This window comes from Leptonotus elevatus, chromosome 14, assembly GCF_054856555.1.
Source record: "Leptonotus elevatus isolate MCC_2025b chromosome 14, RoL_Lele_1.0, whole genome shotgun sequence".
Lineage (NCBI taxonomy): Eukaryota > Metazoa > Chordata > Actinopteri > Syngnathiformes > Syngnathidae > Leptonotus > Leptonotus elevatus.
Genome location: NC_141252.1, coordinates 4,075,094 through 4,089,791, shown reverse-complemented (window position 1 = coordinate 4,089,791; position 14,698 = coordinate 4,075,094). Strand labels below are relative to the sequence as shown.

The following is a 14,698-nucleotide window of genomic DNA, read 5'->3' as shown; positions in this document are numbered from 1 at the left end:
AATCAGCGTCAGCGCATGGGTGGGGTGGGGGGCGGAGAGGGGGGCGACATGCACGCTCTCACTTGTGCAGGCTTGCGTATCGAAGAAAGCTTTGGCGTCAAGGAGGACTTGCAGCACTGTTGACTTTTCAAGCAACATCTCCAGGCTGCAAAAGACAAGTTGGACATGCATCTCTGGAAGAGGATTTAACAGGGAACAGAAAAACAAAAACAAAAACAAACAAAAGACTTCTGTCCTGTCCGGAGATGTTCGCACCCGCAGGCAAGCGCTGCTTCACCATCGAGTCTCTGGTGGCCAAGGAGAACCCGCTGGCGGACGAGCTCATCCGCCCCACGGCGCTCAGCTACGCCGGTCACGCCGCGGACGCCCTGATGGGCGGCTACCAGGCGGCCGTCGCACCCGCGGCGGCGGCCGCTGCGGCCGTGGCCCGCTCGCTCTACCCGAACCCGGCCGAGCTGGTGTTCCCCGAGTCGGTGAGCCACCCGTCGCTGGCCGCCGTGGGCCCCCACTCGCACACCCACCACCACCACCATCACCAACATCAGAACCAGCACCTGCAGCAACACGCGCACTTCTTCGGCTCCGCGCAGCACCGAGACCCGCTCAACTTTTACCCCTGGGTGCTCCGGAACCGCTTCTTTGGACACAGGTTTCAAGGTAACGCATGCGCTTATTTGTCATTAATATCAATCAATGACACACGCATAAATAAAGGGTGCTTTTATACTAGTCAATAAATGCGCTATTTAAACCATGAACAAGGGCATACAAATGCATAATAATAATAAAAACATAAAGTATAGGCATAATGCTATTTAAAAAAATAATTTCAGTACACTGCACTCCAAGCAAAATAAATGTAATAAAATATATATCTATTTTTTAAATCCTCACTTAGAGTGTCAATCAAAACAGACTTTAAAACAAAAAACAAATACATCTTGAAGTTCTTTGTCCGGAGTGCAGTTCAACGTAAGTGAAAAGTTTGTTTTTGTTGCAATGTCATGAAAATCATACACTCAATAAGAATTGCATTCTCTTAATAATTAAATAAGGAATAAATAAATAAATATCATACTGTCAGTTTCACTGACATGAACATTGAATAATAATCATAAACAAGTGTAAATATTTCAAATAACCACGAGCAGTTAGAGGCGTTTTTTTAATGACCAAATATTAAAATAAATGATCGGTTGTATTAAGCAATAAAATGATGTATAAAAGTAAAACGGCAACTTTGAGTGGAAAACAAATTACAACAATTAATATGGCAAATACTAAAATATAAAACGTACTTATTACACCGATTCAAAAGTAGATTTAAGTAAATGTATACATTACAAGTTATAACATTACAAAACGAATCATTATTATTACTAACAATTAAAAACAGATAAAAAATTTAAACAGATCACATTTTAATTGTGCTTTTACTTCATCCGTTTAGTATAAAATAATCTACTTCCGTGCGCTTTTTGTGTTTGAAAAACCTTCACATTAAAAACGATAGACGTGTAGTCGACATTTTAACAGTAGCCTGGTTAAAAAAAAGTTGATTGACAATTGACCAATAATATACATATTTTTTAACTTAACGACAAAATAGTGATAGATGTTTTTGTTCGTTTGTTTTGTTTTAATCTGGGGTTTGAAGCGTAGAAGGAAGGCTATCGGGTGCTAACAACTCACCTGTTTGGCGTCTCGGAGCCGTAATGGCGCTCTTCAGACTTTATAAGTAAGCGGAAGTGAGCCGTAATGGCGGTCCGGTGTGTGTCGTCCCCACCCCGGCAGGTCACGACGTGTCCCAGGACAGCCTGCTCCTCCACGGCCCGTTCGCCCGGAAGCCCAAACGGATCCGAACCGCCTTCTCGCCGTCGCAGCTGGTGCGCCTGGAGCGGGCCTTCGAGAAGAACCATTACGTAGTGGGCGCCGAGCGGAAGCAGCTGGCCGGCAGCCTCAGCCTGTCCGAGACACAGGTGAGGTCCCGGCATGGAAAACATGGCGGCTCTTCGCGCTCTTTTAATGGATAAATAGTCGACAAATCTGGTTCTTCTGAAATATCGCAACAGCTGGGAAAATCGCGCTACTTATACCGGAAATAATTGACGTTTAAGAAGTAATTTATGGTGGTGTAGTGTATAATTAGCTGCATGCAGATGAGTTTAGTTATTATTCATTATTATTATTATTTTAAATATAATGAACAACTTAAAATGTATTTTCATTGTGGTTTATTTTAATGGATTTATGTCATTTAATAACTGTTTTTAAAATTGATTTTAAATCAATGAAAACTTTTAGTAAAATAATCAAAGTTTTCAATTAATGTTTTAATTTTTTTCTAAAAAGGGCTTACTTAATTGTAATTACATTATTATAAATAAAACAAAAAGAGAATGGACTATATTATTTTCTTGTTAAAATGAACTGTTTCACATATTTTACATATACATTTTTAACTCATTATTGAATAACTTGGCTCATCGGTGTGTTTTAAAAAATCCGTTTTTTTGTTTGCCTATCCGTGCTCTAAGAAGTTGATAAAATATGTTTTTTTGTTGAATAATTTCCCATAACATTATTGTACTGTAATTTAATTTGAACCACAGACACGCCAGTTACCTCCGAAAAAAATCCTGCAGTCATCTGTTCCACATCTGTGATGTGAATCCTTGTCAAAATACGTGAGACGCGCCATCACAGTCAATGTGGAAATATTGAAGCACAAACACACTTGCACATTGATATCGTCATGTCATGTGGTCAAGGCAAGGCTTAATATCGACCGGGCTTTTATTATAATAGTCATAATGACGGTGTTTACACCCTCGCTCTTCCTGCTTTGACAAGCCCAAAATAGCGCGTGGCATATTTAACGCCGTTATTGGATGAAGGTGTGCGTGTTATTGATGCTACGTGGGTGTCAATTGGGCCTTAATGGACACTAAAAAGACACCTCGTGAGCCAGCAGGATTGTACGCATGAATGGCGGCTTCAAGCTTAATTTGTTTCACGTCAATCAGATACATGACGCTAAAGTGTAAAAAAAAAAGAAGAAAAAATCCGTTAGTTTTGATTGGAATATGAAATAAAGTCTCACTTTTTTTAATGTGAGAAAATATAGTTTTAGCGTGTGGAATTAGTCACGTTTCAAGGTCACGCGTGACTAGTCAGGAAGCTTTGAACAGCATACCGGAGAACATTTTAATTAATGCCAATGATATGCGGAGTGAGAAGAAATTGGCGAATGTATGTTGCAAACATCCTGACATAAAGTCCCTCCACAATGTTGAGTGGAGTTGACTGATATGTGGTTGCTCCACAATGTTGTATGCATCTATGTTTGTTTCTTTAGACATTGACAGATGGTTGCTCCACAATGTTGCTTGGAGCACGCTGATTTGTGGTCAATCCATAATGCTGTTTCTGTCCACGTTTATATTCCAGGAGGTCATAGATAGTTGTGGTTTATCCACAATGTTGTGTGCATTCAAGTTTATGTGCTGATAGACTTACATCTTGTCGCTCCAAAACATTGTGTGGAGCAGACCGGGACTTGTGGTTGTATCACAAAGTCGTGTGCGTCCATGTTTACATTAGAGTCCATAACATTGTGTGGACTATGAAGTACTCTGAAGTGTAGTTGTGCCACAATGTTGTGTGGAGTAGACGCTAACATGGTCGCTCCAGACTGTTGTGTGAATCCATGTACATTGAATACATGCTGACATGAGGTCGCTCCAGAATGTTGTGTGGAGTTGACTGACATATGGCCACTCCACTCCACAATGTTGTATGCATCTATGTTTGTTTCACTGACATATGGCTGCTCGAAAATGTTGTATGCATCTATGTTTGTTTCACTGACAGATGGTTGCTTCACAATGTTGCATGGAGCACGCTGATGTGTGGTCAATCCATAATGTTGTTTCTGTCCGTGTTTATATTCCAGTAGGTCGTAAACAGTTGTGGTTACTCCACAATGTTGTGTGCATTTGTGTGTTTGTTTCAGTAGACTTTGACATATGGCCTATACACAATGTTGTGTACATCCACATTTCTGTTCCAATAGACTCTGGCATGTGGTCGCTCCACACTGTTGTGTTGAGTACACTGCAAAGTGGCAACTCCACCATGTTGAGTACACAGTATTTGCAAAACCTGGCCCGTTGTCTTACTGCAGTGTGTGGCTTGCGTGTGCACAGGTGAAGGTGTGGTTCCAGAACCGGCGGACCAAGTACAAGCGTCAGAAGCTGGAGGAAGACGGCCCGGACGCCCAGCAGAAGAAGAAGGGCAACCACCACATCAACAGGTGGCGTATGGCCACCAAGCAGACCAGCTCCGAGGACATTGACGTCACCTCGGAGGACTAAAAGATAACAAAAACAAAAACACTGCTGCCTCACCAGGACCAACGACACTATTTATTATGTAATATGATGAAGTATACGTAGACAAACTGGGAGCAAACAAGACTGTGTGTGGACCGGGACGAGATGGACGCCCCCATTGTGTTCTTATGCTGTTGTCTGATTAAAGCTGCTGTGTAGGTCGTCAACTTTGGTTTATTTTTATCCCCAGGTACACGATCTAATGACATCCAACGGGTTGGGTGCGCCGGCCAATAACATAAACGACTCCCTCAAATAGACACGTCCACATTTCAAAGACGCTATGGTTCACATGCGCACAAAGGCTAATTGCTGAGCCTATTTGACATTTGGAGTTAACCAAAACAGCAGCATCAATCGAAGCAGTAGCTCAGATTAATGAAAGTTCATTTACGACGATAATGCCTTTTCGTGGATTCTCGACGTGGTAGCTCCACAATGTCGGATGCATCATTTTGTATTCCAGTACACACTGACATGTGATCTCTCCACAATGCTGTGTGAGTCCATGTTAACATTCCAGTAGACTGGTTGCACCACAATGTTGTATGCCACAGATTGTGATATGTGGTCGCCTCACAATGTTGTTTGGAGTTGAATCTGACATGTGGTTACTCCCAAATTTTGTGTGGCATAGACCCCCATGTGTCCACTATTTTTTGTAATGTAGACTCTCAATGTGTGGTTACTCCGCAATTTTAATATGGAATAGACTCGTCATGTAGTCGCTCCACAATGCTGTGCGCGCCTTTGTTAACGTTCCAATAGATTGACGTGTCACCACACAATATTGTGTACATCCATGTGAATGTTACAGTAACACGACTTGTGGTTGCGCCACAGTGTTGTGTGCCATAGATTGTGACATGTAGTCGCTTGGAGTTAATTTTGACATTTGGTTACTCCAAAATGTTGTGGCATGGACCCCCCATTTGTGGTCGTTCCACTATTTTTTTGTAGTGTAGACTCTCAATGTGAGGTCGCTCCGCAATGTTAATGTGGAATAGATGCTAACAAATCCAGTAGATTGACATGAAGTCACCACACAATATTGCGTACATTCATGTTAATGTTACAGTAACATGACTCTGACGAATGGTCGGTCCACAAGATTGTGAGGAGTAAATTGTAACATGTGGCTGCCCCACAAGATATTGCACTTCCATGCGATCGATCCACAATGTTGTGTGCATCTTTGTTAACGTTTCAATCGACTGAGGTCTAGATGCTCCACAATGTTGCCATTTTTTAAACCAAATTTCTCTAATATTTATATTTAAAGTCCAGTTTCCCTTACATAAATTGTAATATATTGCTAACCTTGTTTAATATTAGCCCACTTAAAACCTTGTTTAATATTAGCCCACTTAAAGGCCTCCCTCCTAATTGACGCCCCCCCCCCCCCGCACATAACACCCCCAGGCCACTATTGTTGTCGCATTTTGCTATACTCCCACCCGTCGAGGCCCAACAAGGTCTTAGCGCTTCTCGAGCCCCTTGAACAAATTGACACGAGAAGACAAAACGGCGTGAACGTGCCAGGAAGTCGCCTTCTGTGCCGTTTTAGATAAACGTGTCAGGAATGTCGCCGGGCTGTTGCGCAGGTGTCAGGTGCGTTACCCGAGTCGCCACGCACACAAATAAAACAGGCGGAGAGGGAAAGTAGCCGGCCATTGTGCGGCAAAGGCCTCAGTAATCACCTGTCAAAAGAAACGGAAGGAATCTGTCGCTAATGACCGCGAGGCTTTAGCGATGAGCCGTGATGTCTGACCTTGATGTCTTGTTTTGTAAACCAAGAGGAGCGAGGGCAGGGGTGGGGTGGGGGGGTGGGGGGTGGCTTTAAAACGCCTCGATTCTTCTCCGTTTTTGGACAAAGAACACAAAACGTGTGTTGTGAAGGACTGTTTTGCCTTTCAGGACATCCAAATTGTATGCACGCTAATGCATATACATACACTGAGGTTTCGTTTGCTAGATAAATAAATAACATCGCAGGTGATTTCTCACGCTCACATATATCACTTCTAGAAGACGGCAAAAAGGTGGCTCATGTCTAGATACACGCTTAATGCAGTTGGGTCAAAAATAACCCAACTATGGGTAAAAAATGGACCAATCCTCTACTTGGGTCAATTTCACCCAACTTTGAGTCAAGAAATGGGTCTTTTAGTGTAAAACAACTCCAAAATATTTGTCAGATCCTTTACTTGACCCAACTTTCTGGGTTGATTTATACAAAATGACCCAATTTTTTGACCCAAGTAAGAGATCTGACCAATATTTACGAGTTGTTTTACGCTGAAAGACCCATTTCTTGACTCTAAGTTGTGTCAAATTGACCCAAGTAGACGATCGTTTTAATAATCGTTCCGGTAATTTTTGGCCCAACTGTTTTTAACGTGCAAGGTGGAGCTCATCTGAGGTATAATCAGGATTCAGGACTAGAGGGTTTTAAAAATCGAATAATCGACATCAAATCGATTTGCCTTTTCGAGCCTGATATCGATTCATAAAACCATGAATCAATTATTTTAATATTTCTTAAATATATGAAAAAATAGAATTTTTTTGTGTATTTTACTGTTTTCTTGACATTTACTGTTCACATGAATTTAAAAATATTTTCTTACATTTATGAAAGACCTGACTTATTGCACTTGAAGACAATTCAGAATCATTTTAATTTACATTTTTAAATATTGAATTAGAATTATGAACATATTTTCATCTCAACAATCACTTGTTATTAATTTATAACACAAAATAATTTAACCAGTTTCTTCCTTCGCAAAAATTAATTTGGAATTTAATATTTGTGGATTTTTTAAAATCACGTCCTTGATATTTAATAAGACTTGGTGTTCCATAATTAATCAATATTGTTTTGACGTAAAGTGAATTAAATTGAATTGAAAAAAATGGAATGGAACTCAACTCTTGTGAATCAAAATTGAATCGATTGAGGAAATTAGAATCGATACTGGGTAATCAAGACGGGGGATTTAATTGCTTTCAGGCAGAAACCCCGTATGGATCTCATCCAGAAGCTGTATCTTATCCAAGGTGGATCTCAGTCCAAATCTCATTTAGCAGGTCAATCTCATGTACTATAGCTATAGCTCGCTCTCATCTCGACTGTGCATCTCATCTGTGGATTTCATCTCTCAAAGTGTCTCATGTAGAAAAATTACCTTGAATTTCAAATCCAATGGGAATGAAGCTCTGCTTGCGCGTTGAGCGCTAAGGAAACAATTCAGCGGAGAATCAAACAACACGTCTCTCGTCGCCTTTGTCAGCACAGAGCACATTTGGGCATGGGAATCCTCTCTGAAAAACAAGAGCGTGTGTGTGAGTGTGTGTGTGTGTGTATCATCAGATGACAGACACCTTGAGGAGAAGGTGGAGAAAGTGAAGCGACGATCTTCTTGCTTCATCATTAGCTCGACGCGCTAAAGAGCAGATGTTATTTCCTTCCTCCGCTTAACAAAACACCACCTCGCGCGATAAACGTCACGTGGCATCAGTCATGCGGCAATAAATGCAATTAACGACAAATCGCGGCTTTGTTAATGAGCATAGTACACAGCCACCGTTTGGGATTATTGTTCTTAAAAGACATAGAAATTGTGCAGTTAGTAAACGTGCATAAAAATGGTGAATTTCTTCCATAACTACATATTGTGTGTAATCTTTCCTAATTCATTGTGGTTATACCAATATTTAGACACTCCCAGGTAGCTGAATAAGGAAGGTTCCACTTCCATTATGCACACCACATCTCCGTGTACAAGTTGCATTGCTCATTTGAGGACTGCTTGTGAAATTACAAATGTATATGTTTTGATGGTGGCCGGCTGATTAATTGGTCCGACAATACCATTTTTTTTTTTTACTTTACAAAATCGTCTTGCGCGGGCCGTATGTTTGACACCCCTGGGCTAAATTATGCTATTTAGGAGAGGTCGAGCTTCAATGTGTTAGGAAGTTGTTGTTTTTTTGCTTGCAAAATGGCAAATCAAGCCATATAAATGCAGGATTTCAATCAAGCTAACCAAAATGCTAATGTTAATGCTACTAAAGTGAGGTTAGTTATTATGCGGGGAGTCAATTGAATCCCTCAAAAGTCAATAGGGACACCATTGGTCTACTCCAATGTAAGAAATGTACTTGAACGTGTACATACTTAAGCCTTAAAGCAACACTAAAGAACTTTTAGTTTATGTGGATTATGGCAGCACCATACGGACAAAAGCGGTAATGTTATGCCTGAAAAGACCAAATTTCCCATGAAGACATGGCATTGCGTCGTTTTTTAGCTCACACACATTCAAATTGAAACTTGTATTACCATAAAGTAACACTACTTTGTAGTTAGCTCCTTAACCACAATGCTAACATTATGCTAGGTTTGAATCTGTCGAAAGTCAAAAGGCACAACTTTGTCTGCTTCAAGGTAAACCATGTACTTGACGTGTGAAACATAACCAATACCATGAGACCTAGGCTAGAAAGCTTAGCAAGCTACGCTAAAGCAGCTGGCTAGCAGCTCCATAATAATCGTAAATATAGAGAGCGAACAGCGCTGCACCTGGACATCATCGTCTCGTTGATGGTCGACTTTCGCTCCACTGACCTGTATGCTACGTTAGTTTAGCATCTAAGCCTTTGTTTTAGATGATTTCCTCCTGTCTCTGTGATGCGTTGATGTGAAAGTGTAATCCAACAAGAGTCAGAGTTTTAGACATTTTCAAGCGTGTTGCTAATGTGCAAGAAAGGAGGCAATTTGGCACATTAAAGTCTGAGTGGAGCTTTGCTAATAGTTGCAGCAGATGGCGGAAGCCAAGGTGTGAAGTGGGGAAGCGGGACAATTGTGTAAGTGAGGGATAGGGGGAGCATTCAGGTGCCTTTCATTTTGGGTGAGGTGTGCGAAGGTGCAAAACTGGCTCCTCCGTGGAAACGGAAGGCATCTTTTCGACACATATGTCTGGCGTTTGTAACCATATGGCTGCGGGAGCTATTTCCAGCCGTAATTAAAATCTTTGGCAAATAGAGAGACGCAGTTTGTCTCATTTGGCGAGGGAAAAAGATGGTGGCATGCAGAACGCAATTGCCCTTCACGGACAGACAAGGCTTATGTTAGCCACAAAAGCCGTAACGCAAACAGACCAATTAGGATGATTAATTGAATTCAACCACAAGACAAATGTGACCTACTGGCAAGGCCTTCATCACTTTTTGCCTCTTTGTATCAGCTCTTTAAATGGTTGTAATTTTAGGTCACAGAAGGTAAACAAGCTAGCTAGCGGCAAACAGCTAGCACAAAGTTAAATGGATTCCATATTGTAGCAAAAACAAGCCTAAAATCAAAGCTAAAGGGTAGACTTCCTGTATATTTTCGAGTGTGCACTCTATAAAAACAGCTGGGTCAAAAATAACCCAACTATGGGTCAAAAATGGACCGATCCTCTCCTTGGGTCAATTTGACCCAATTTTAAGTCAAGAAATGTGTCTTTTAGTGTAAAACAACTCATAAATATTGGTCAGATCCTTGACTTGGGTCCAAAAATTTGGTTATTTTGTATAAAACAACCCAGAAAGTTGGGTCAAATTGACCCATAAATTGGATCGGTCCATTTTTTTTTATCCATAATTGTGTTATTTTTGACCCAACTGCTTTTAGAGTGTGGATTTTTCTTTTTCAGTTTTGACTTAGCAACATGAAAATTGGGAGGCATGTCTACATAAAATGATGCAGTGCAGGCCTGTCTATCAAGAATTAATCAATTATTTTAAAATATTTTTTTTTAACTCACAAGATCCCACACTCTAAAAACAGTTGGGTCATAAGTAACTAAATTACGGGTTAAAAATGGACCGATCCACTTAATGGGTCAATTTGACCCATCTTTCTGGGTTGTTTTATAAAAAATAACCCAATTTTTGTCAAAATGGTGATTTAGAGCATTCTACCCTAAAAGATTAATTTCTTGACTCAAAATCGGGTAAAATTGACCCAGGTAGAGGTTTGGTCCATTTTGACCCATTGTGTCAAAAATAACCCAACTATGGGTCAAAAATGGACCGATCCTCTACTTGGGTCAATTTGACCCGATTTCGAGTCAAGAAATGGGTCTTTTAGGGTAGAATGCTCTAAATCACCATTTTGGTGGTTTTGCCATTGTCACAAATCCCTGCAAGCTAAAAACTGTTTACATATAACATAAAGTGGATCGGTCCACGTTTGATCCATAATTGGGCTACTTTTGACCCAACTGTTTTTAGAGGGTAGAATGCCTTAAATCACCATTTTGGTGGTTTTGCCATTGTTACAAACCCCTAATACACTCAATGTACGCTTTAAGACCACTAAAGTGTCGAGATTTTGTCAGTTTCCAAAACTGCATTGCCTTCACCTGAACCGACACAACGGCAAGAAAATTAAAAAAAGAAATCCCAAAATATGATTTGTTTCCCATCCTTGGCCATGTGGGGACGGTGAACGCAGCGTGAGCTCTTGAGAAGGAGCTCGCTCGCTCGCTCGCTCGCTCGCTCGCTCGCTCACTCCTCCGCCTCTTCGCCTAACGAGGAAGAGCTGCTGCCTAATGAGGGAGCTCATTAACACGTCGGGCTGCCTTGTCTTAATTAGGCTGCGCACACATGCTCGCATCTGAGCCTGAGAAGAGGCGGCGTCACAAAGGGTCAATGGCAGAGAGTCAGGAGTGGATTTTGTTGTGCTATGATGCTAATATGCTAATTCTGGCACGACTTGATTGACTACACCACGTGGCTTGTATTTCATTGTAGGATGAAGGCACATAACGTGTTTGCGTTGACGAGATTCAGTACGTTCATTAGCCAATGCTAGCTAGCTTACTAGCTTGACTTTTTTTTTTTAATGAATGAACATTGAAAAATAAAAAAATTCTACACACTGTCCCAGAACCATTTTAGTGCATTGGTACGTTTTTGACCGTATTTATTTACCGTGTTTCAGTTAGTGCTGTCACTATTGAATATTTTTAGAATTGATTAATCTATCATTCAATCGACTAATTGGATTAATTTTGATTTGGCATTAAAGTGTATCACAAAAGCATTTTTTCTCTGATTACTGTTTATTAACCAGTGATTGGTGTTTTTTTCGCACTTCCTTATTCGTATGTGATAAAAAAAAAAAAAAAAGGGGATTGATGCTGTACTGTGTTACCGGTTTATTGTTTTCCAAAATAAAAACAGATGTTTGCAAATGACTTGTTTTGTTTAAACACGGAAGATTCTTATTTTATGAAAAACTCCAGAAATTAGTAAACAACTACTGTTGATAATGCTGTAATCCGAGGATTTAGACAATTTTAAATAAAACAATGGCTTCAAACGATTACTCAATTATAAAAATAGTTTATAAAAATTGACAAGTAATCGATTATTAAATTAATCGATTACTTGTCAATTAATCAATTTTAGTTTCAGTAATCATTGGATTTTCTGTAACGCCGTTGATGTTGACCTTGATGTTTTTGTAGCTAGCACAGATTTTGCCTCAAAATGCGTACCTGGTCGATGTTTATCGATTCTAACCATACAATCAAATTGATGACATCTGAGGTCAAGTAAACATTTTGATTAGCTGAGGCAGTCAGTGAACTGTTTTCATTTCAAATGTTGCGTTTCGATGACCTCACTTTGCCGACTTAGTTCTCAGCGGTGTGATCCATCACTGAGGGGCCCCCTCGTACGACCATCTTGTTCTCGCTCTATTGAACACCAGTGAGGGCAAGCTGACATTGAGGACTAGCTACAAACCTCCCACTACTCCCCCCACCCTCTTTATTCACTCGGCAGTCAGAAATCCCAAACACACCTGGCCAGAGGACTTAATGCTTGTCAGGCCTTCACAAAGATGGACACATTCCTCAAGAGCCAGCTGGAAGAAGGGCTTTGTTGTCCGGCACATGATGGACCGGAGCACCACCATTGATATTGGGAACAGTCTGGTGTATTTGACCACCAAAGACCATTTACAGCAGCCCTTTTTGACATTCCTGCCACATTCTGGTCAGGCAGAGCAGAGCCTGATGAACAGAGGTGGCAAATCCAGGTCCAGAAAGTAAAAACCCTGCCACAGTTTGCCTTTATCCCCTGATGCTAGGTAGCTAGCTAGCTCCCATGGTGCTCGTTTACCTGCGAGGTCGACCTGCTAGCTCCTGCTAGCAGGTAAACGAGCACCATGGGAGCTCGCTAGGGACTCGGAGCTAGCTAGCTAGCACCTGAAAGTAAAAAAAAGCTTTAGCTCCCTAGCAGGTAAACGAGAACCATGGGAGCTAGCTAGGAAGCTACCTAGCTAGCACATTTGGCTAAAGCCAAACTGTGGCAGGGTTTTTACTTTCTGGATTTGGATTTGCCACCTCTGTGCACGAGACACCCTCTGACAGTTAGCATAAACGCCAGAGCCCGCCGAGAGGCTGCGATCACACTCGCCATATTTTATTATTTCACAAATGAGCGAAGGCCTTATTTCGCCTGCCAGCTGAATTGAATCCAAAGTGGAATCTCTGCGTGGAAAGAACAAAACGAGAGGTTGTAGTCGAACCAACGGTATCTGGGATCTCTGTGTGAAAGATGCTTAATAATTCTTACCGCGTTTAACAATCGTAATCAGCTAGCATAGCCTAGGGATGGACCGATTATCGGCCGGGCCGATATTTGTCAAAATGCCAAATATCGGCATTGGCCTTTTTACTAATATGAAGGTGGATCAAGCTGGTATCTCACTGAGCGGTGAATACTTGCAAACGTAGCAAATTTAGAGTTTTCATCAGGATTTGTAAGATGTTCACAGACAGTTCTTACTTTTCACAAAACCATTTTGAACATATTCTGACAATTGTTACTGCCTGCGAAGATCTTTTGAAATCTTTGACGAAAACCTCAAATTAGCTTAATTTGCATGCCTTTGTCGCTCAGTGAGATACAGGACACTTTTCATTTATGGATTTATTTAAATTTACACTTTATAAAAAAAAAAAATAATGATGCTGACACCGGGAACTCTACCTACACTTAAAATTTTTCGTTTCATTTTCATCAAGAAATTATGTTGACATTTTGGAAAACTTTATCTCCAGTAGAAATGTACTTGCTTAGTTTTTAATTTTGCATAACACATGCTGATGAATCTGGAAACTCCCTGTAATTTTTGCTCGAATTTTTAAACAAAGCTGTCAATTCATTGTATGTTTAAGATGAAAAGAAAAAGAACATTTAAAAAATGCTGACGATAATATAACTGAAAATGAATATCGGCTTGAAATATCAGTTATCGTCTCTTTGACTACCAATGATCGTTATCTGTATCAGCCTTGAATAAACCATATCGGTCGATTACTAGCCGAGAATCATGGAATGCTGCAGTCATTTGGAATTATTTGAAATTGATGGCGGTTTTCCATGTGCGAATTGTCCCACCCACATTTGAAAGTGCGTCAAATAGTCGTGCGTGGTATTCACTTCCAAATCGCTGCGAGTGACAATTCCAACAAACGGCAAACTAATCACGCAACGCTAGCTGTTGCCTCTGCCTCCGGTCGAGCTCTTTATCATCTAATTGATTGACAGGCCAGCGCTTGATTAGGTTATTACAAATAAATATCGCCCTAAGTAAGCAAACAAACAAAATCCAAACGTCACTTTGCTTGTGTTCCATCCAATTAGCTTTTTTTAATTACCTATTATGCCAAGGCGCACGGCAAAACGACAACAATGCGCAAACCCAAATTGGCAAAACGAGGCCCTGACATAGACGCCACTTTAGGGGTAATTACCCAATTTGTTTGCGGCAGTGGAGTTCTAACGAGCGGCCAATTACCGCAGAGAAAGGCTGCTGCCGTGCAAACCTGTTGATTTAATTAGATCAACCGTGTGCTGAGGCGCGGGGAAGCAGGCAAACAATTTAATTAGCAGCCGGCGGCCCCGGGGCATTGCGGGACGAGGGGTCTGTGTACCCACGAGGGCCACTGCCGTAGAAAGAAATCAAACACAAAGGAGATGCTGCGTTTGCGCGTACGTAAGGGGGTTGACATCGACAGACGAATTTGCTGGCTTTTGGCGTCAAAAAGGATGGTCAGTGTGAAATACTCAAAGAGACGCCTCCCTATCCTATTTCCCAAATTAGCGGTACACATTTGTGCAACACGGAATGTAATTACATTCCATTAATTTCTCTGATTTGAATTTTGTGGGATCTCAGCACGGAAGAGAAATTCCTGTCTCTCCATTAAAATAAATTCAAGTCTTTAAAGTGAATT

The 14,698-nt window shown here is 41.0% G+C and overlaps 1 protein-coding gene across 1 annotated transcript; it reads left to right on the top strand.

Moving 5' to 3' along the window:
* Nucleotides 1-79: 79 nt before the first annotated feature.
* emx1 (empty spiracles homeobox 1) lies at nucleotides 80-4,488 on the top strand. Its single transcript, XM_086094172.1, has 3 exons — nucleotides 80-657; nucleotides 1,795-1,979; nucleotides 4,209-4,488. Exons 1-3 carry the CDS (start codon nucleotides 246-248, stop codon nucleotides 4,374-4,376), a joined length of 765 nt encoding a protein of 254 aa, XP_085950298.1. The 5' UTR covers nucleotides 80-245; the 3' UTR covers nucleotides 4,377-4,488.
* Nucleotides 4,489-14,698: the final 10,210 nt, after the last annotated feature.